This window comes from Mchenga conophoros, linkage group LG15 (genome assembly GCF_057382185.1).
Source record: "Mchenga conophoros isolate Kocher_MC1m ecotype Shallow Benthic linkage group LG15, M_conophoros_male_GT1.1, whole genome shotgun sequence".
Classification (NCBI taxonomy): domain Eukaryota; kingdom Metazoa; phylum Chordata; class Actinopteri; order Cichliformes; family Cichlidae; genus Mchenga; species Mchenga conophoros.
The window spans coordinates 36686262-36707875 of record NC_140540.1 but is presented as its reverse complement, the minus strand read 5'-3'; the positions used below and the strand labels follow the sequence as shown (position 1 = coordinate 36707875).

At 40.7% G+C, this 21614-nt stretch overlaps 1 protein-coding gene across 9 annotated transcripts in view; it reads right to left on the bottom strand.

Annotated features, from left to right (window-relative positions):
• Positions 1-1428: 1428 nt before the first annotated feature.
• ptprsa (protein tyrosine phosphatase receptor type Sa) overlaps positions 1429-21614 on the bottom strand; it is a 231936-nt gene continuing 211750 nt past the window's right edge. For all 9 annotated transcript variants that reach the window (XM_085246290.1, XM_085246284.1, XM_085246287.1 and 6 more), the window contains 8 exons: positions 20601-20755; positions 19519-19804; positions 15387-15565; positions 14916-15042; positions 14666-14791; positions 8895-9049; positions 6240-6375; positions 1429-5822 (listed from right to left, as the gene is read on the bottom strand). In XM_085246290.1, the coding sequence (XP_085102416.1) occupies positions 5754-5822; positions 6240-6375; positions 8895-9049; positions 14666-14791; positions 14916-15042; positions 15387-15565; positions 19519-19804; positions 20601-20755 (1233 nt within the window). In that variant the 3' untranslated portion in view covers positions 1429-5753. The remainder of the gene's footprint in view (positions 5823-6239; positions 6376-8894; positions 9050-14665; positions 14792-14915; positions 15043-15386; positions 15566-19518; positions 19805-20600; positions 20756-21614) is intronic.

Below are 21614 nucleotides of genomic sequence, written 5' to 3'. Positions count from 1 at the left end.
TGTCACATCGATTCGTTGATTGCTTGCTTAGCTGGGTCCTAATGAGCTGCTGTCTGAATCACTGCATAATCGCCACCCTAATTCACTTCCTTGCCTACCCTCACACTTGGTCTGCTGGCTCGCCACTATTAGAAAGGGATGGACTGCAGCAGCTCTTCCGGCGCACAATTAGTAACATCATCCTTGAAGCGGGTTGTCAATCTGCGTACATTACCATTTAATAAATGACAATGCTTTAGTGGCTGTCACAGGGTGAGATGATGATGCAGCGGCATCTAATTTACAGGTGAATCCAACATGGCGTGAAGAGCAAAGTCTTAGGAGAGGCAGATTTTTGCCAATTTGAAACACTCTGATAGCTCACAGTTGTAAACTCATTGAAGTTTAGATCTATAGCTCAGTGTAAAAAACCCAACAACCAACACATTTCTAGTTACAGGTGGACACAAAGGAATATATACAAGGCTTAAAATATAAAGTATAAAATTAAAATATAAATACAGTTTATGTATTCTAAATATTTACAGTATCGTTATCTTGAAAAAGTCATTAGAGATTGCTTTAATGCACAAAAAATGCAGATGACTATACACTGTGCATGCTACTGCTTCTGAAATTCATCATATATATAAAATAAAATACACACTACACATGGCATCCTGTAGAATTTGCAACTAATTCACTCCCATTACCTCTGAGATTCATCATTCCTACTCCTCAGGGAAAAAAAAAGATTAAAAAACAAAAACAAAATGAGAAAAAATGTTGAAAAATGAATCCTAGCTACCCCCTCATTCCCCAACCTCTTTGTTCTTCCCTTTTTTGTCTCGCTAGAGTTATTGTTACAAATATTTTAGGGATACCGTGCAAATACCAAATAAGCACACGCTGCAATTTGCAGGTTGTAATCTAAAGCAATATCTTTAAGGCAAACACAGTCAGGTCTGGGACCAACACACCCTTTGATTTCCAGAAGCATCACTTCGAGGTTAGCCGATACCCAAAGAGGACAGATTAGAGAGTAAATACCACTAGGTAAGGGTTTACCTCTGCACCAATATCAGCCTGTCTGCATGGCATTTATCAAGCTTGAAGAGGAGCTTAAGGACACACTGGGATGTGTTTGCAGAGAGGCTGGTGGATAAATATAGGAGGAAGCTAATCAAGCCATCTATCAACAAACGATGCGCACCATCTGTGAGTTTCATCACTCGTCCTATAGAACAGATTTTTTTTTCAGTGCAAGTTCCAGTCTGATGTATGATGCGCAAAGTAAGTGCTGATGTACTTCAAGTATCATAGCTAAATAACTCTCACCAGAAATTTGCATATTAACAGATGGGGAAATACTGTAGGCAGACAATCAGACAGGAGGAGAGATATCCATGCTGTAACCAATCTTACCAGCAAGAAACACATGCAAAATGATTTTCAGACAACATTTCTTTAATACAAAGTCAACATATCTACATACACAGTGGCTTTAAACCAATTATTGTTTCAGTTAGAAGTAACAGTTTGAAAGTGATAGCACTTGGCCCTCATACAAAAAAAGTATTTTTCTGAATTTGGGTTGTTTTTTATTTTTTCCAATTTGTCGTACTGTATACGTTCTGTTATTTTGATTAATTGATTAAGTTAGGGTTCATCTTTTGTTATTTCCCCTCTTCCCCTGAAATATTCAACATACTCCTGCAAATTTGGCGGTTTGTTTTCAAAAGCCTAACATCTTCACATTAAGTCAAAAAAAAACGTAACACATTGCACAAGCTTTGAAAGACTTCCATGGTTTCAGTTTTGGCCTGGGCCCTTTCTCATCAGCCTCACTGAATTCCAGAGTCTTTCATCTTAGGCTTTGAGTTCATTATGAAACATCTCAAGGTTCCCACTGTTCAGAAATGACATGCTGGAAATGTGAATTTGCAGCACGTTTTTGGTTGTCTCAGTCTTTCCTTGGTTGCATCACTCTGCTATCTTTCACTGAGTCCTGATTTCTTTCTGCATCCCAAAATGAAGCATGGTCAAAGACAAAAACAAAAACCAAAGAAAAAAACAGTATGGTTCTGTTCCAGGCTTAAAAAAAATGCACCGGGGAGACAATAAATCAACGTGTCATGTTGGAACTGAACCATGTCTGGCCTTTAGCATAGCTGTATTTGCTCCTCAGCTAATGATATATTTATGGATTAACACCTTGGCATTTTAGGGAGTTAAACAGTTGCACATCTTCTGGGGGTTTTGTGGAAAGTGTTAAGGAATGAAGGATGCCTCCAGCGTTTTTACCGTAGCTGTGGCTTTAAGAATTTACACCTTTGTGATTAATCCTTTGTTTGAGAATTATTTTAAGACAATATTTCTTTTTCAAAAACACCCTTTAGTTGCTCCACTCTGTCTTACACCTAGAATAAGAATGTAACAGGTCCTTGAAATAATGATTGACTAGCAATTCAAATAGTTGACAGAAAGAACTAACCTCCCAGGCTTGGTCAAATTATACCAGCAGATCACTGGTGCTGATTTCGTGCTCTGTTTGAGGCTATAGGTATGAGAACAGAGGCTGGCATGTTTCCCATTTCAACTGCTAGCAGGGGAAATTAAAGTCAGAAGAAAAGTGAGTGGTAATTAAAGACCAGGGAGGAAGGACTGGAGAAGAGAGGTTTCAGAAAGCAGGCTCTACAACCACCAGGATGTGAGAAGGACTTTGATTTTTGTATTTCTGTCCCCACCTAAAGTATGAGATCTTGAAGGTCAAATGATACAAATACATATAATCTATATATTTGTTTATTTACAGGTATACTCTAGATCATAGTGGATATCTAACAAAATGAATGGCCACATTATGTCTGAAAATTTTAAAAAAGAAAAGAGAACTTGAAGAGGATTTTCTTAAACTGCGAGGGTCATAGCCTGACCATGATCATACAAGATACAGTTCGTCAAGTTGGTCCTATATAGGTAAGAAAAAAATCGTCAGTTTTGAAATATTTGATTGATATTTTGTAGATCACTTCATCAACAGTTGCTCAAAAGAAAAAGAAAAAACGACAAAAAAATAAAAAATAGAAATAAAAAATGGCATCTCCTCATCGGCACAGGTTCTACCCTCAGGTAGAAGAGCAATGGTGAGTGGAGGCAGAGGATTCAGGCATAGTGCTTCCCTCAGCTTCCATTAAGAAACACACAAGGTCTCTAAGATTATATATTTATATATATATATATATATGTATGTATATATTAAAAAAACCACACACACAAAGAAAAACAAAATGAAATAAAATCATATTTTCAAGCATGAGAACTGACATGTTTAAAAAACAAAAAAGATGATGAGGAGAAACATATAATTCATACTAAGGTTTGGATATATCTTCATATTCTGCATTTAAATATATATGAATGTGTGAGTGCGCAGTACACATGAATGCATACATATATGCGCACAAGCACACAGCCATGTTATACTTAACATTTCTACAGTGAAAAAATAGAATGTCTTTAAACATAATATGAACAGATAAGCTTTTCTCTTGTCCTGCTAATTTTAAAAAATGATACAACATCTGTTAGAAAACTAAACTGAAAAAAACAAAACAACCAAAAACATAATAAAAAGTCAACTATGTAGTGTAAAATAAGTCGTCATAATACAACATTAATGTTTTCGTAATGTTACAATAACAATAAGGCTTTTTTGGAAATAAGAAAAGATTACACACAGTTCTGTCCATCGCTCCGGCTTTTGTGCACACCCACCGGAAACCTGCGCGGGATCCGTAACGCTCGCGTATACCAAAGCGCTGTTCTCGAAATGAAAACCCGGTGATCTCAAAAGCTTGATTTTTCTTTTTAAATCACAACATACACTAGTGTGTCGACCTGCAGTTGTTCGGGGAGAGTAGGGAGGGGTTGGCGGGGGTAATACGTTTAAAGTTAATCTTTTTTTCGTTTGGGGATGTGCAAGTAACTTGTACTGGAGAGTTTCAGGAACGCGTCACAGCGTCGAGATCCATCATGGCTCCTTGGTCTGGCTGTGTCACCCACAGAGACATCACCTTGAAAACGGAGGGCAAATACCAAAGCATCTGTTTTTTTTTTTTTTGTTTAAATGTATCCACCTGTCACCAAAACACACAAACAGTGGAACTAAAGGCCAATTTTTCAACCACATTAATGTGCAGCTTGGTAACTGCAGCAGGCCTTTGCCACTTGAGCGTCTTATACAATGATATAGATGATTATAGAGGAGGCTGGGCGAGAGGGAGGGGAAAAGGAGGCGTGGACGATGACGTCAAGTGGATGCGCTTTCAGTCATGCCAGTTATCAGAGATGGCATCTTTGATTCATCAGTTTCCTCTCCTTCCAAAGTCACACGTACAGCGTACACGAGATAAGCAGCATGTTTGGTTTTGACAGAAAATCATAATAATAAAAAAAAAACGAGAAAAACGAGATAATTCCTCATTAGACAAAGTTCTGGAGGATGACGATGAGCGTTGGTCACTGTACACAAAGAGAGCCCTCACTTTTGCGGCAATCCTTGTTTGGTTGTTCCATTTTTGTTCCAAAGCTTTCCCCCCCCACCAGGTTTATCTCTTGTTCAAAACCGTGGATGTTGAAACCGCAGCCCCACAATGTAGTGGTTCCAAAGACAGGAGCGATTGTTAAAAAACAGAAGAAAGAAAGAAAAATCACGGGACACGGCTGCCGCTTGTCTCACCTTGGCTGCACGCAAGACGACGCGGCGGAAGCTTCGTGCAGCAGGCGAGACTTTTATCCGGTGACTGATCTTTGCACTGTTAATATACTGGCGTGTTGCAACATTCCTGCGATTACCTGGCTGAGGATACTGATTTCACACGAATTCACAACTGATGCAATTAGCACATTTTAAGAAATGTGTCGCTGTTTTCATCCTCACAACTGTAAGAAAACCAAAAAGTGTCTTCTTTTAGCTCTTAGTGCTCGAGAAGAAGTCGCTTTAATAGTCGAGTGTTATCCCACACAAAATACTGTAAAAACTTTAGGTTTTCTTGAAGGATTTGGTGCCGAATGTGAGTGAACTTGTCCTTTTCTGTTTATTTTGTTTCACTTTTTTTGTACAGCTTGATAAATCTTTTATGCAGGCAACCAGTTTCTTCATTTCTCACAATATTACTCACACACTGTGTTGATGGAAATACTTGAACCCCTTTTACACCCGAGCATATCAAAAAACAAGATAGTCACCAAGTCTTGGCTACATCCATCTGCTTCTCAGTGTTTTTTAGATTTTTATTTGTATTTTTTTTGCCTTCCTTTTCCTTCGTCATCTGTCGCTTGTTACTGTTGTGTCACGAAGATATTTTTTGAGAAGAGAAACGTCCACGAATGTTTACAATGTCCTCCACATTGAAACACTTGAGGTAAGGTAAGCAGTCTGACACTTTGATCAAAACCCGCCCCACATCTTGAGCCACAGCATCTGGTTCCTCCCCTGCCGAGGATCTTCTTTTCTTGAGATGATGGACAATTTTCTTGTGTTTCCTTGTGGCATATTTGAAAAGTCAAATTGGACTCTGAACTGGTTGGACCGGGTGTTGTCTTAAAAAAAAAAAAATCTAGGAGATCCTGGTTGATGTGGCTGAATTGGCGGTGGCGATGTGGTTGTTTGCTGTCGTTTTAAATTTTAGTTCCTATGGCTCAAGAGGCTGTTGAGGTGGGGGTGGGGGGGCAACAGGATTCAGAGGAGGGGGAGGGGGGGAGATGGCTTTTTACGTTGCATAGTGATCAAAGCTTCCTAAGTACTCCAGAGCTGCGTGATAGCAGAATTGATACTCATCCTGTGGAGGGAAAAAAACAGACAGACGCATAACAAATTGCATTAGAACACCTCCCCAGGAGTTTAATGACATGAGAGATTATAATTTTCAGACAATTTCAACTTGCAGTAAATTTCGCAATTTGCTGAGGCAGCGCATGTCCTGACAAGATCATTCTATAGATCCTATACCTAAGTAGAAAGCCTAGATTGGCATGAGCAAAAATCTTTTGCTAAATACAAAAACTTGATTTTGCATTTACCCATTTTCACACAGGAAGACCAGAAAACCAATAATAGACCTTATGGGGGTGAAGACACCCACCCAAAAGTGGTTTAATAGAGCGTTGCTAACTTATTGGTGGTCTTTTAAAATTCCATAAGTCTATCCAAATAAGGAGCAGTGTATGTTATTGTGTGTGACTCTGTGATTTCTCACCTCAGTTTGGACCATAGCTGGCCTCTGTGTTCGGAGCATCTTCACTGTTTGGAAGATATCAACCACACCTTCATAACGCATCCTTTCCAGGACGATGCTAAGGGTGATAAAGACTCCGGTCCTGCCCACGCCAGCACTGCAAACACAAAAAGAGAAAAAAGTGTATTCAGAAAGATGTAAAGCACGCCCTGTGCACACAGCGAGTGAATGGTGCCTTTGTAAATTGCGCCTTTCTTTCGTGTCGCATGCAGCATTTTGTGGGGGACAGTGACTGCAAAGATCTAAAAATACTTTGCACACTGGAAGCTCTAACCACTTAGAGGAAGCAAACTTCCACAGCTGGACATTCTGCTCCACGGTAAAACACCAGTGACACTAGCAAAGGAGGCAATTTGCATGTGAGAACCTCGTGAATCCACTTACATATTGTGGCCACATTCTTGTCTAACACACACACACACACACACACACACACACACAAGCCCAAGGACACATAGGCGCACATTTCAAGTCGCACACAAGCGACCAAGCAAACATTTTGTCTCATTAAGTCCCTCCTCCCATGTGTCGAAAAACTCAGCCTTCTGCTGCTCTCCAGAAATACAGCCCGAGTCTTAACTCAGATCCTGAAATACTTGAGAGCTGCCTCTCTAAGCTGCTTTGCTGTGAAATGACTTCCACTTCACCAATGGAACAATAATTGATATGACAACAGATTTATTTGGGCTTCTTCCAGCCTCTGATGCTATTTTGTCTGAATGGAGAGTGGAAGTGACGGCTGCTGGGAGACACTTTTTTGACTTGTGCGTGAGTTTGTTGACAAGTTTGCGTGTGTCTGCTGGAGGAAAACGGCGCACTTGAGACAAAAGATGACTTGGTATTGTTTGACGCCATTAAATGAAAAAAGAAACAGGAGCCTAATCACCCCCACACTGCAGTATCTCTCAGCCCACCCAAAGCCTCTTCATGGGAGTCAGTCACAGACTGTCACATGGGCTCTTAAACTCACTCAGAGCTCCCCCCTCTCTCTCTTTCTCTCTCACTCTCTTTCAACCTCTCCCACTCCCCAGGAAGATCGACTCTCCAAATCTGAAGGCTCGCCGAGCCACTGCAGACTGAGAGGATTTGGTGTCCCCATTCACAGGAAGTAATCAGGCAATTAATGACAAAAAGCATGTGGGTCTATTAGATAGACGCCGAGGAGGAAGGGAGAAGAATAAAAGAAAAGAGGTGCAGGAGAATGGATGGGCCGAGAGGAAGCGAGAGAGAGCGAGGATTAAGAAACAGACAGGCAGTTGACGAACGGGGTAGGCGGGTGACAGAAGACGAAAGAGTAAGAGAAAAGGAAGCTATAAGCTCTACTCTCGGAAACGACTAAGCCTGAAGGAGGAGGGATGGAGAAAGTTGAGAGGGCTACAATGATTAGATGGGAAAGGAGGTAGCTAGAGTCCCGACAGATAATGCAGCCAACAACTATTACTACTCAACTACTCGAGATACACATCGGTGCAAAATGATTCCCTGATTAATATCATCGAACTCTAATGACATAAAACACTTTGCTGTGTTTACTCGCGCGCACGCCTCAAAATCAGGACCGCATTTGATGAGATGCATCACTTATTTAGGCGCTAAATGCAGCCTCTGTCTGCTTTCTTGTGCATTACTCCAGTCCTGCAATAACCAGGCCTTTCACTTTAAGGACAGCACTCCCATAAAGGCTTCACAGAGGGGTAGAATAACTCAGTCTTAGTGGTGCTAGCCTGACACAAGTCCGAGACAACTCCCAGAGGGTCATTTGATGGCTGGTGACATCATTGCTTTTTAATCCAAAGGTCGTTATGCTACATTCGATGATGTCATGGCGCCTCTGCAGTAGAAATGTGGCGCAAAAGTGACACCTATTCTGCTCCAAACGTAAAGTATTTTTAAGAGACAGCAAGGGAATTATTAGTGTTCGCCCATTTGTATCCTTGGAGCTGAATGCCAATCAAACGTTTAAAAAAAGTGTGTCGGAGATCATATACGAGACATACATTCCGTCTTTGCTTGTCTCGCAGCGTATACAGAACCAAAGCTGTGAAGATTGTCCTCATTTGGCTACTGAGAATAACAAGTCATTCAGACGGATCCCACTCAGGGTTATGAATATTAATAATCTGACGTTCTGCTGGTGACCACTACCAAATATCAATTACTACCTGTAATACAGCATCTCGAGTTAATGGTGAAAGTTACCTTGGAAACTACACCGGAGGTGATAAAAATGCACCACGCAGTGATCGTAAAACCCCCAAAAGAATGGCTGTATCATTTCATATGTCTTCTCCTTGCAAATGCCAAGCCACATCTGAGGCTTATCAATTATGAAAGAGAAGGGCCCGTGGAGGTGCTGAGGTAGTGCACTGCGCTTGGCAAAGAGGAGAAGAGGGATGTTGTTAGAGCTGCGCCTTAGGAGGAGCTCTGCTGCAAAACAATAACCATCTTAAGAAGAGATTTAATCTCGTCTTGAGACTTATATCGCTTTCAAGAAGAGAAGAATGTCTTTAGAGACCGGTTTGAGGCAAAGCAGGTGACAAGTCATCTCCTTTTAGGAAAACAATTATTAATATAAAATAAAATATACAAGCCATATAATGCACATGACAACATTACCTGCAGTGGACAGAGATTGGGCCATCCTGCCCAAACTGCTCCTTGGTTTTATGCACCTGGCCAATAAAATCAATGAATCCTTCCCCCGATTTGGGCACGCCTTGCTCTGGCCAATCAGTAAACTGGAACTGCCTTACTGTTCTGGATTGGCCATCCTGCAAAACAGAGAGAAAATGAGGTGAGTAGCAAAGATACATTTAAGGTTATCTTAAATGGCGACAGTTCCCACCAACAATTCCACAGTATCAGTATCCTTCCACCAACTCTATGCAGAATAAATGCACTACTAATAGAAGGATCCCCTGTTGGTTGTATGCAAGCATGTTTCTGCTTTGTCTCTCCATCTGAATTGAGGGTCTAGACAAAGGTTGTCACTTGCTAGAGATTGAAATCGATTTGACTTGAATTTGTAAAGCCTTGTTTTTGTCGTTCTCTTGTCGCGTAGGTTCAATAAGAGATAAATGCAAGAACATTTGTTCACACGTGTGGCTGAGAAAAGTGATTCTGACAGAACTAAAAGTTTAAGACGGGCATCCATAATCAGTGTGACCAATCCAGCAGGGAACCAAATGTGAAATATGGTTACAATCTCCCCTTCTCTCTCTTTTTGAGTTATTGTGCTGAATAATGGCTAGAAAAGTGTTTTTGCAGAACATTTTGATACTGGAGTAAAATTGTGACCTTTTTGGATATAAAATGTCATCATTTTATCATTTTATTCTATTAGACAGCAGCTTGAAATGTTGTCATTATTAGCGTATGAATTCTTAAGCTATGGCTGAGAGAGGTCACAGTGACCTTGGGTCCTGGTGAACATTAAAGACAAACTTGAAGAAAATCCCTTAAGGCATTTCTGAGATATTGCATTCTTGAGAAAAAAGGACAAAGTTATGTACATCCACACAGAGGACAAACTGAAAGCAAAAAACGCCTTCGCACTAATTAAATATGCACTTTTTTTCTGTATAAGACTAAACCTGCTGATACAGTGACACACATACTGCTCACAACATAGGGACAGTGTGTCCTCTCTTACTCAAACCCAACTGTTTCCATTTTCTTCTCTATTGTGTTCACAGCGCGCAGTCGTGTGTGTGTGTCACAAAAAGGTCCTAGTTATAGCTAATCAATAGTGCATCTGCCATGACAAGCGTCTTCTCCTAGACACCAAGTTGAATAAGATAATCCTGAGATGCGATCAATAGAGCAACGTGATGGATGAGCACGGAGAGGGAGGGAGGAGGGATGTAAGAAGTAAGAAGGACTTATGGAAAAGAAGGCGGGATTGGAGGATGAAAATTGGAAACAAAAACCCTGACACAATGACGTGCATGTTCGAAAAATGTCAACCTTGACAACTTAATCTTTTATTGATTCTTACAACCTTGTTGTAATGGTGAGGCAACTACATTTGCTTCAACTGCAGTGCAAACAAACGCATTTGAATAGTTTTTTTATCCAATGAAGTGGCATTGCAGGAGGAGAACGGACAGGATCTGCTTTATTATGACAGAGAGCTGATTATCCACTCTGAGAATGCACAGTCGATAGTCGTGTCCTTGTAAAGAAACTTCTTTTGATGTTGTCTCAGAGACAGCACATTGCTCGAGAAAGCCGGCGAGCAGACGAGCATTTTCGCAGAGACAAGCTCTCCGCTTGATGCCACCAGTAATTAAGACAACCAGGTGTTCATTTCTCCAGTTGTTTCTCACTTCTCAGCACAGCAGACCTCAGCTTGGATATGAAGTGTCATTCTCGCACATTCTCTATAGATTTTTTCACACACATGGCGGAAGCACAACTGGTTGAGTACTCAGTTGGCAAGTAAACAATTTATTGCTTTTGAAAATCCTGCTATTAGCTGCTAACGATATTTGATTCTAAAATTTGTTTGGAGTAAATTTGACATTTGAAGTTTGTTACAAATGTTAAAAGAGACAAATTCTCAATTATGTTATTGGGGAAAAGAATAACATTGCAATAACATCTTCATCTGAGTAAATTAAAAGTGTCAGTCAGTAGTTAGCTTCAAGCTAACAGTCAGTGCACATGTACAGTGTTTAACCAGTTTATTAGGTCACCACCCAGTGTAAGCTTTATACCACAGCTGCCCTAAATTAACCTTATTGGTAATTACAAAATCATTTGTATGTTTCTGTAATGGTTAATCCACCAGTAATCATTGTTTTTTTTATGCTAAAATCTAATTATCATTATTATCCACCAATTTTAAATTTACTGATTAAAAAAAAAAAAAGCTGAAAAATAATAAAAAACATTATTATTTTTTGATAAAGATGGCAAATTATTTACTTGCAGAAAAATGCCTGATTAATTTCTGATGTCTCAGCAAAGTCCACTCAAATTTGGGGTATAAAAATGCTAATTCGGTTTATATATATATATATATATATATATATATATATATATATATATATATATATATATATATATTAATGAAAATAGCATTTTTACTTTTAAAGACATTATTGAAATTTTCCCCAATATTGTTGAAGAAACTGCAGTATGGTGTATGTAAAGAACAAGATGCAATGAAGACATGCAACATGCTTCATGTCATAAATGACAAAAATCATACTGAGCAGAATTCATGGTAAATGTCAAATGTGTTGAAGTAAACAAGTACCTGAGGGTCTCTAACCATCATGGATGGGAGCTGTCTTACATTCTTACTGATTTATTCTGATTTTTGCCAAGAGCTAACCATCCCCCCGTTCAGACGGTGACTCTATGCTGAACATATATACTTTACGTTGTTACTATATGTCAAAGGATTTAAATAATCTGCCTATTGTCACATGGGACTATACGTGCTGCTGATGTGAGTCTGCATCGCTGCTGCCAAGGGGTACTCTTGTACATTTATTGTGCTTGACAAATACAGTGATTTAGAATCTAATAAGTTAGGCCCCGTATACCAGCTCTCTTTGTAAAACACCTCATGTCTCTTTCCCTGTTTTATGACGCATTGCATGTTTTCTTTCTTGTGTTGCCTTTGTTTTTCCATCTCAAAAACATTTAGCCTCAGCAGGGGGATTAAAAATGAAAGAGGGGCAAAGACAACAACACAATAAACTAAGCACGCGAAAGAAAGAAGGGGGGGTGGGGGGGTGGGGGTGGGGAGCAAAATTTAACACACAACCTGAGGGCCCACGCGCCGTGTCAAATTGTGTGATTAAATACGTGACTGGCTCGCTAGATGTGAGTGTTGAAGCGTGGAGTCTATGCTATTACTGCGCAGAGGCATGCGAGAGAAACACACACAGCTGTGTGCACACACACACACAGTCATACATATACAAAACAGACAAACATGTACATGTGATCTGTGCAATAGCAGGGTAAGCCCAGGTCACAGACACTTTTAAGTGCATACACAATCAGCAAGATCGACGCACACGCGCGGCCTGAAAGCACAGACCGGACTATCACCTGCTCCATCTCTCCGCTTTGTTTTCTTAACTGTGTGATAAGCTTTGACTGCCTGTTTGCTAACACTGTTTGCTTTGATGATTGAGTCCCCTTGGACAATCCTCGAAAAGAAAAGCAGCACTGACCACACCTCGGGGCATCGTGTTTGCATGCACGTTAGAGCAATCTCATACTTTATATGCATTCATATCTTCTTACTAAAACGATGATAGCGCATGTATGCATATGTACAGTGTTGGGGAGTAACGGAATACATGTACCGCCGTTACGTATTTAGAATACAAAATATGAGTAACTGTATTCCGTTACAGTTACCGTTTAAAAAGGTGGTATTCAGAATACAGTTACTTTGTTGAAATAAATGGATTACACTGCGGTACTTTCCTGTTTCATTTTGTCGCGGGTCAGGACTGTTTGGGTTTTGTTTGACAGCTACGTTCTGTTGTTCCAGGCGGCAGCGTTACGGTTGCCATGGTTACAGGGCGATGCTCTCTCTCTCTTTCTGCGACTGTGTGTTTCCTGGGTGAGAGAGCGCCTTTTTGTTGTTGTTGTTGTGCTAAGCTAACAGGCAGAATGCTACAAGCATAGCTCTAAAGAATGTAGCATCATGGGCAGTGTAGTCCGTGCTGCAGGGAGAATGGACTGCCATACACGTTATGTGTCTGTGAGCGCGAGGAGGGAGAAAAAGGCGAGTGGAAAGGTACGAGTTGTCGTCGAGGAAAAACGGGAGCTGGAAACATGTAAATATAATAATAACCACTGCAGCCAAGAAGAGTGCCTGACGAGCCCAGTTGTAAGTAAGCTATTAAGACTCGACTGTACACCGTGTTCGTGTTTTCCTCCGAAAACAATAAGTTCCGTTGGAGCAGCCTTTCAACGCCTCTCTCTGTCTCTCGCAAGAAAAATTGACCCACACAACAAAGTAAAGCTATTTTTCGGCTATGAGCCGACAGGGACCCCGCCGTATTAGTCAGAGGTCCCTTTACTACAGTTCGGAGTCGCGGACCTTCAGTAATAGTAATAAATCACACAGCAATAGTACATTCACGTTGTTGTAAAAAGCACGATAATATATTAAGTAATCCAAAGTATTCAGAATACGTTACTGTCATTGAGTAACGTAACGGAATACGTTACAGAATACATTTTGGGGCATGTATTCTGTATTCTGTAACGGAATACATTTTAAAAGTAACCTTCCCAACACTGCATATGTATCTGTGTGTATTCAAGCTACTCCGAAACGACTGGGTCAATCTTACCGAAACTGTGCACGAACATCGTCACACTCACAGCGATAACCTCTACAGTTTTGTTCCACTCACTAAATATGGGATGAAGAATTAGAAAAAGCAGGCCCGGCTAGTGTGTTTAATCTATCAGAGCCTTTGGAAGATGATATCTGAACTTATGCGCATGAACTAAAAGAAATATACAGAGGAAAGGAGATCGGCATGAGCCTTTTCATGAGTGCATGTGTGCGCCTTAATTGCTTTAATACCAACAGGATGATGCCTGGGAAATCAGTGGGTATATCAGCCGAGACGGGAGATTTTCATCTCTCTGCTAGATTTCTACTGTTGCTCCTTTGAACTGTCTGACCTAATTTGACCAAAAAAGAAATGTTATCGGAGGTAAAGAGATAACTACAAAAGAGCAGAGTAGCTTCTTAACAGTTCAGGGTGAGAAAAGTCAGTTCAGTAGTGAAACACTGTATGGAAATCTATCTCACAATAGAAACAGAAAAAAACTCTTTTAAGGAAGGTTTTTGGGATAAATATGACGAGACTGCGATGTTTTTCTGTTTACGTGGCCTAGTTTTACTCAACTTGCTTAATCTTCGACATTTCCAACACCTCAGTGAGTTGTTGATGGCGCATCTGTCCAAATTATAACATCTTTTTTTTTTTTACTCTTATACTTTTAGTCTTTTGAGGAGGCTAAAAATGCGTCATTGGCGCACAACTTCTGATGAACAAAAGCATAAAGAAGAAGACTGGAAAAAGTCCCTCTTGCGCTTTGATACAAAGAAACTGCAGCTGAATATCTATTGAATGCTGACAGCAATTTAGTACAAAGTTTTCTTTTAAGGTGTGATGGGCAGATTTCAGATTTACGCCCCAGCGTCAACAACAAAAGCCGCTGAACAGAAAAAATACAACATGTAGGCTACAGTGTGGAAACATGTACAGGCTCTGTGTTTATGTAGGCTTTTCAAGGGTGTAATGTATTGTATTTATATATTTTGCATTCATTGGAAAATTTCACATCTTGTGCCCTATTTAACCCTCCCAAACCGCCAAAGGACCCCCTCTTACCCTGGCGTCTGTGACCTTGAACTCTCGGAGGATGTACTGAGGCATGTTATACTCTGCCATGGGGTCTACCACAAAGTACTGATACCTGGCAGAGCGCTCTGCAGGCCAGTACTGGTGACATTTTTCCTGTTTGAAAAAAAATAGTGATGATTTTTAGTGGAATTTTTTATGGCGTTTTACATTTTGATTTTAAATTATTTTAATTTTTAAGCAAAAAGAGACAGATAAATAACATAAATCAGCGTCGTACCCGTCCCATCTCTCTAAGTTTGGTCAACATGACTACAATAGTGGAGTTGTTCTCCCAGAGCATTCTCCAGAAGTCTTCTGTAGTCTCCGCCAGAGGGCCCTGCGTGGCAATGTAGGCTTTCTGTTGCCTGTTTAAACAGTAAAGTCACACCATGTTTACTTGAGTAATTAACTGTAAACACCACTGATGCAAATTCAGAGGGGGAAAAACAAAATCAACCGTATGACACAAACTTGTGGACGATAAGTAAACTTGATGATTGCTTTTACATAATAATACACACGATTACATGACTGCTATGAGGAAAAAATACAAAAATAGAATGAATATTTCTCTCATTTTCTTTATTCCATGTAATATATGTCTCTGATCAATCAAGATGTTTCTTTGCAGTAGAAATAAACACATGAATAAATAAGCAGTTACTTCACTCATGCTGGCGTGCTTTTCTGCCATCTCAACTCTTCCTACCTGTATCCATCAATAAAGCTGGCATTGATGTAGTCAGATCCTTCCAGGCCTCTGATTGGCTGCAGGCAAACACGAGTGGTCTCGTAGGGCATGATGTTAACCAGCCGATTTTTGAACTTGTTGCAGGGAAGGTTGGCACTGATGAAGCGCGACGTGTGGGCTTTGGAGTTGGCCAAACGCTGTTGGGGGAAGACAAAGGGATAGTTTAACATACCAGAAGATAAGCAATAACAATAACAGTACAGACTAAGGTAAAAATATAGTATAGTGTTAAAAAAAAAAAGAGACATTTAGTAAGACTGCAATGAATGATGCAGAGGAGGAGAATAAAGATTAAAAGCAGAGAAATGTGAGAAGATAGCACTGCAGAGGAAAGAAGTAAAAGAAAAAGGAAGAGCAGGAGAGGATGAAGAAGACAGGTGCAAGATAGCTCGAAAGTGGAGAATATCAATTGCAGAAAGTAATAAAGAAGACCTAATCTAATCTGATCTGTCACCCACGATGCCACAGCTTCAAAGGACATTGTTTATCAGGAATATATTTATCAGAAAGCAATTCAAAACTTTATTCCCGTTTGCAACTTGTGAGGTCCTGGAGGGTCAGATAAAATGACGGAAAATACGTTACACACCCAGACTAACAAGCCTCTGGATCAAGCCTGTATGAAACAGAAAACTTGCCTAAAAGTGGGTCAGTCGCAGCTTTGATAATGGCAGTGTGCATAAAACATAGACTCACATAGGGATGCTCAGAAAGACAAACACACACGCACGCTGCATAATGATCAAAATGAAAATGCCGTACTGCTACATCATCACCGTCATAAGGATCTCAGCGCGAGTTTGTGGGTCAGCAAGTCCTATGATCTCCTCCTTTTGGCTTCGACGTCTCAATAAAGAATATGTGTGTGTGTGTTCTTGCTCGTTAGCAAGCAAATAGAAGATACCCTTGTCAGATGGTTTAGGACCCCTTTCAGACAGAACGCACGGCGCGCTGAAAACACCAGCAGCATCACAAGAAATGAGAACGAGACAAGAGATGAGCTGCAACTGACCCCGGTGAAAAAGAAGGCGGGATGTGAATATATTTTCTAGATTTTCCAGCTCCCAAAAATACAAAAAGTCAGTGTGTTCATGCTTTTATGTGTGCGCAAACCAGGTCTAACTTTCCATTTTCTCTTCCAATTAGAGTATTCTCGGTCTCTCTTTCTCTTTCCCCCCTCGTATAGCACCAGCAGCTCTCTATCAGTGGCTTCTTGGAGTCCATCCAGTGTTTGCCTCCTCCTCCTCCCATGCCTTTATCCCTTGCTACTGTCTTGCTTTTGATCTGTGTTTCACAGAGGCACCTGGAAAGGCTTAAGGTGGCCTGGCAGTGCTAAAGAGGCCCTCAGCTACACCACAGAGGGTGAAGGGAACTGCGCCAGACCTGGCAGCCTCAATCTCTTCACCTCATACTAGCTCCTTCCCATTTATAGTACAGCATATCTGGTCAGTTTTCATTCCATTTGGCATGTTGCACCGAAACATATATTTGGTTATGTATCAGAAACTAGAGCTTAAAGAAGCACTGTGACCAAAAACGCAGTAGGACCATCCCCAGTAGGCTTCCCTGGACATAACCAAATCTAAGTGGGAAGTCAGAACCCTGTAATAGAAAATACAAGGGTCTGAGAATATTAAATACCATCTGGCATTTCTATAAATCTATAGTAAAGTATTCTGAATATCACTACAGATTTACACATATTTATTCTTTTTAGTACATTTACTATCTATTAGATCATAGGTTTTCGGTTTATTTCTAGTAAATACTATCTTTCCAATTGTGTACTTCTTTAATTATTAATTATGCATTGCCATGCAAAGCCTTGTGAGAGTTTTGTATATGTATAGAACTGTTTCTATATAACTCGAGAAGATTTTTGTATTTTTGTTTGGACTTGGATCCCAATTTAAACAGCTGAATCCCAACTCATACTTGCTTCTATTTAAATTGAAATTTATCCCAGCAGCTCAGTAGCATTTTGTTGTGTGTGTATGTTGTAATCCACATACTGTTGCAAAATACGTTCTACAAGCATGCTATGTGCATAAATCTCCATAAAAATGCACATACTGTGAGCAAGAAAGCATTTTTGTCTGACTACTTCATGACAAAATTATCTTCAGGGATTCCCAACAGTTATGGCTTAACTCTGCGTGACTATGTATCCTACCTGAGAATGACAGTGCCCTCCCACTCTCGCCTATAGTGCAGTATTCTGTCAAATCACTTCCTTACTGCCAACTTAGTATACACTCGTCCCTTTGTTCATTAGCCAAACGTTCCTCCCTCCGCTTGCCTCACCTTCCACCTCCATTTGTCATCATCAAGTATTAATTACTTAGCTCAACCACCCCTTTTCTCACACGCCTACCCCCTCTGTACTGACAGCAGGGTGGATGTTATTAATCCCCGTTCGACTCCTGATGCCAGCTCAGCATTATTTCCCGATACAGATGGCAGTGGAGTTTCCGTCACTGTTGTGCACCAGTGAGAAGACACCCCCCAAAAAAAGACTAATCGCACTGGCACTGTTGTTGTTTCTTGGTAGGGAGGCTGCGTTGATGAAAAGCGATGACGAATGATTCAAGAATCTGTGTGCGTAATCCAAGGTCAGCAGATGCTAACTGGTGTGCCAAAGTTGAGGTGACTTTACTTTATGGACGGGTGACAAATTATAGGATAAGCCCCCCAACTCAATTAACTGGCAGTGACTCTACAAGTAGCATTCTTCCAAAAGATATGTGATGTTTGATGGTGGTGATGGAGAGCACTTTCTAATATGCCACGATGTCTCATAGATGGTCAGCTAGATTGATGCCCGGTGGCTGTGACGAATTGCAACGGCTGTATAAAGGAAAAAGTACACGATGCCAGCTAATATCCCCCCGCTGTAGCAGTCGCCCAGTCTCCCCATCACAGGATTCAAGGGTTTATGTTTTTCCTTTAATAAGTCACCCCTCTGTACGTAAACACTATGCTTTGCTGTCTTTCTCACCTACTGCTTTTTCATTAATTTTTTCTTTCTTAAAACCGAAAATCCGTGCTGCTCTGAGCCAAAAAATCCTTTGTCTTGCCCCTGCTAGATTAAACCCAATTTCTTAGCCTAAGCATATTATTGCAAAATCCTCAAAAATGAACAATGTGGCCCAACAGCAAAGGGCTTCTTATTTCTCTTTTCTAGCTCTGGAAAAAAAAATACTACACCTCAATAGCATTGTGTACCTAAATGATGAAACGTTTTAAGTGAAGCACAAGAAAGTAAAGGAAATTTGTTTTTTAGTCACCTGTTACTTGGATAGCATCCGTAAAAAACTGACAAATAGCTGCCATTCAAATAAGGCAGTTTAAATATACCTTCTACAGTGATGCTACACTGTATAAACTGCATCTTCACTCAACTAAAATGTTATTCTTTCAGTCCCCCCACCCACTCAGGCAGTGACAGCAACCATCCAATTTGTCTCTTTCCTAGTCTCCTAATTTAGTTTCACAGCTTCTTGTCAGAAACACAGATGCTGATAGTTAAGAACCACTGAAAAAACACCAAAACAAAACAAAAAAACCCCAAATCAAAATACAAAGAAACGTATTATCACAAAGCAAAGAGCAATGACTGAAACCAAAAATTAAGCACACTGCAAATAATGATGAAGAAAAATATGAAAAGCAATGAAATTGGATTTGCATCCAGAATAACTGCTGGGAAGACAAAGCTGGCAGCTAGGCTTATTTAAAAGGCTTACAGTGGCTTAAAACAAGGTGTCAGAAAAACATACCGGTGCCGTCTTCATTATTTAGTTATGATAAGGACTACAGAGAGGAAAGTTAATGTAGACATTGATCTGTGGCTGCTCGTCATTTCCCACTGTCTTGGCAGGTGACTCTGAGGAAAAACTCCAAGCAGGCTCCCTGATAATTTGCATGTCTGACCCCAGCAGAAGTTAAAGTTGATCGGTATATGTAGTTAGGGCTCATTAATAAAGAAACAACAACAACAAAGCAAGGTGTAAAACCCTCTAATTCCAGTGCATAGTGCACTTAAAATGGTCAGAAGGTTATTAAGGTTTTATAGGTTTATTTCCTATACCTTGAACTCCAGCTCCATGCCAGTGACGTGCTCACCGCTCTCCACCTGTGCAAGCTTCTGGATGTAAGAATACAGGCTCCGGGCAGCCACCTCAGTGTTTCCGCAGGCCACCGCCTCCAGCAGTGCGTCATGAATGAAGCTGTACTGGTCTTCGGTCTGCACCATGTAATTCCGCTGCGATCGCATAAGTGTCACATGGCCGTAAATGTCGACCGTCTTCTCGTGCTTGATCCGCTCCAGCATGGCGTCGATGACGATGAAGCAGCCCGTCCGGCCTACGCCCGCACTGGAGTAAAAAAAAAAAAAAAAAGATACAAAATTACTTTGTGTTTTGGCATTGAATATTTTCAGTGTAATTCACTGTGCCATTATAATGTTTTATATACAGCAAGTCCTGTAAGCTCTGTTGTGAAGTCACACTTTGCATAATTGAATAGGAAGACGCAAAGAGAGAGATGTTATGAAAGCTAAGAGAGGAAATAAATAAACAATAAAGGAAAATGACAAATAGAACAACAGGAGGACAGTGATGGAGACTAGGTGAAGCAAGCCGTCAAATTTCAATTTTATTGTGTAGTGCTTTGGACTCACTGAAGTCTTCTTATCTTGACAAAAAGGAAGGTTTCAATTTGAATAAGCCATCTGAGAAATACCACACGTAAAAGGAGGAAGAGCTAAGGAGTGAAATGGGAGACGCAAAGGAGATGGGAAGGGATTACTTTTGAGGCTTTTTGACAGAAAGAGAAGAAAAGAAAAAGGTGGAGAGAATGGCAGCAGGGAAATAAAGCACAAATTAAAGAGAAGGCTGCTGTGACCAATTGAAAATAGAAGAGACAGAGGTCATTTGGGAAAGAGAGTATGCGGTGGTGTAAAGTGTTTTACGTAACCTATAATAGCAAGTACGCAGGTAAAGCCTGCCATTCTGTTGGCTCACGGACACACAATGACCTAATAACAACTGCATTACTGAAGCTGGGATTTTCCATATGCTGGGCTTGACTTCATTTTTGGGAGACCGGCTGGTGCAAGAACCACTCCTCGGTTCCTTTGAAGCACAAAAGTGAATCAAATTACAAACCGACCTGCAGTGAGCAATGATTGGTCCAGCGTCAGGCGGATTGCAAGTCTTCACCCTACGGAGGAAGGCCAGGAACGGGGTTGGGTACTCTGGTACGCCGTGGTCAGGCCAGGCGGTGAACTGGAACTGACGAACCTCCCGCTTCTCACTCGAACCATTCTGCATAACACACAGAGAGGCTGGTTGCACTGTGTTTGCACTGGGTCATTCAGTAGCTTTATTGTTGGTCTATAAACCCAAATGGTGTCTTGATAACGGTGCTGCTTTGTGCAACTTGGCTGTTACAGAGAGATGTTGTACAGTGAGACCACAAAACATTCAGAAAGCTGACATACTGACGTATTTAGTGGATACACCTGCTTACCACAAAGATGGGATTTCAGGTCAAATAAAAAGTTGCACTTTGTAGCCTTGATGAGTAAAATGCACTATAGTTTAGGTTAAAATCATCTATGATGAAATGCTTTCAACACATGCAGCTCATCAATGGCTTCAACAGTAAATCTAATAGAAAAGCTGGGGGACTGTGTAAATTGTATTGATTTGGAAATCATTTAAACCCTGTCCTTGCTGGACTGTCTCACCGAGTTAAAATTGTGGATGAAGCAAAGAAGTGGACCTCTTGAACCTCACTCGTCTTGGCCCTCCAAAACACGGGACGGATCACACATTTGATAAACAGATAAATGCTGTTGCTACAGTTAGTTTCTTCTACCCGAGGCAAAAGGCTAAGCCCTCTCTCTCTTTTGCTAAGAAGGCAAACCATGCTTGAAAAAGAAGGCACTGGACTTGTTCAAGTGTGTGAGGATGTTTCACCTTTCATACAAGAGGTTTCTTTAGTTCTAAAAGATTTTTCAAGCTCCTACGACTACCATGACCTGGATGACTGAGAGCCTAGACGGACTAGTTCATACCTTCATTTCACCCAGGCTTGCTTTTTGGAGTAGTTTTTATTTGAGAATCAGCCAGGCGCTGCGTTCTCCTCTGCAACCAAAATGCAGCAGCTCAAGTCCTGACA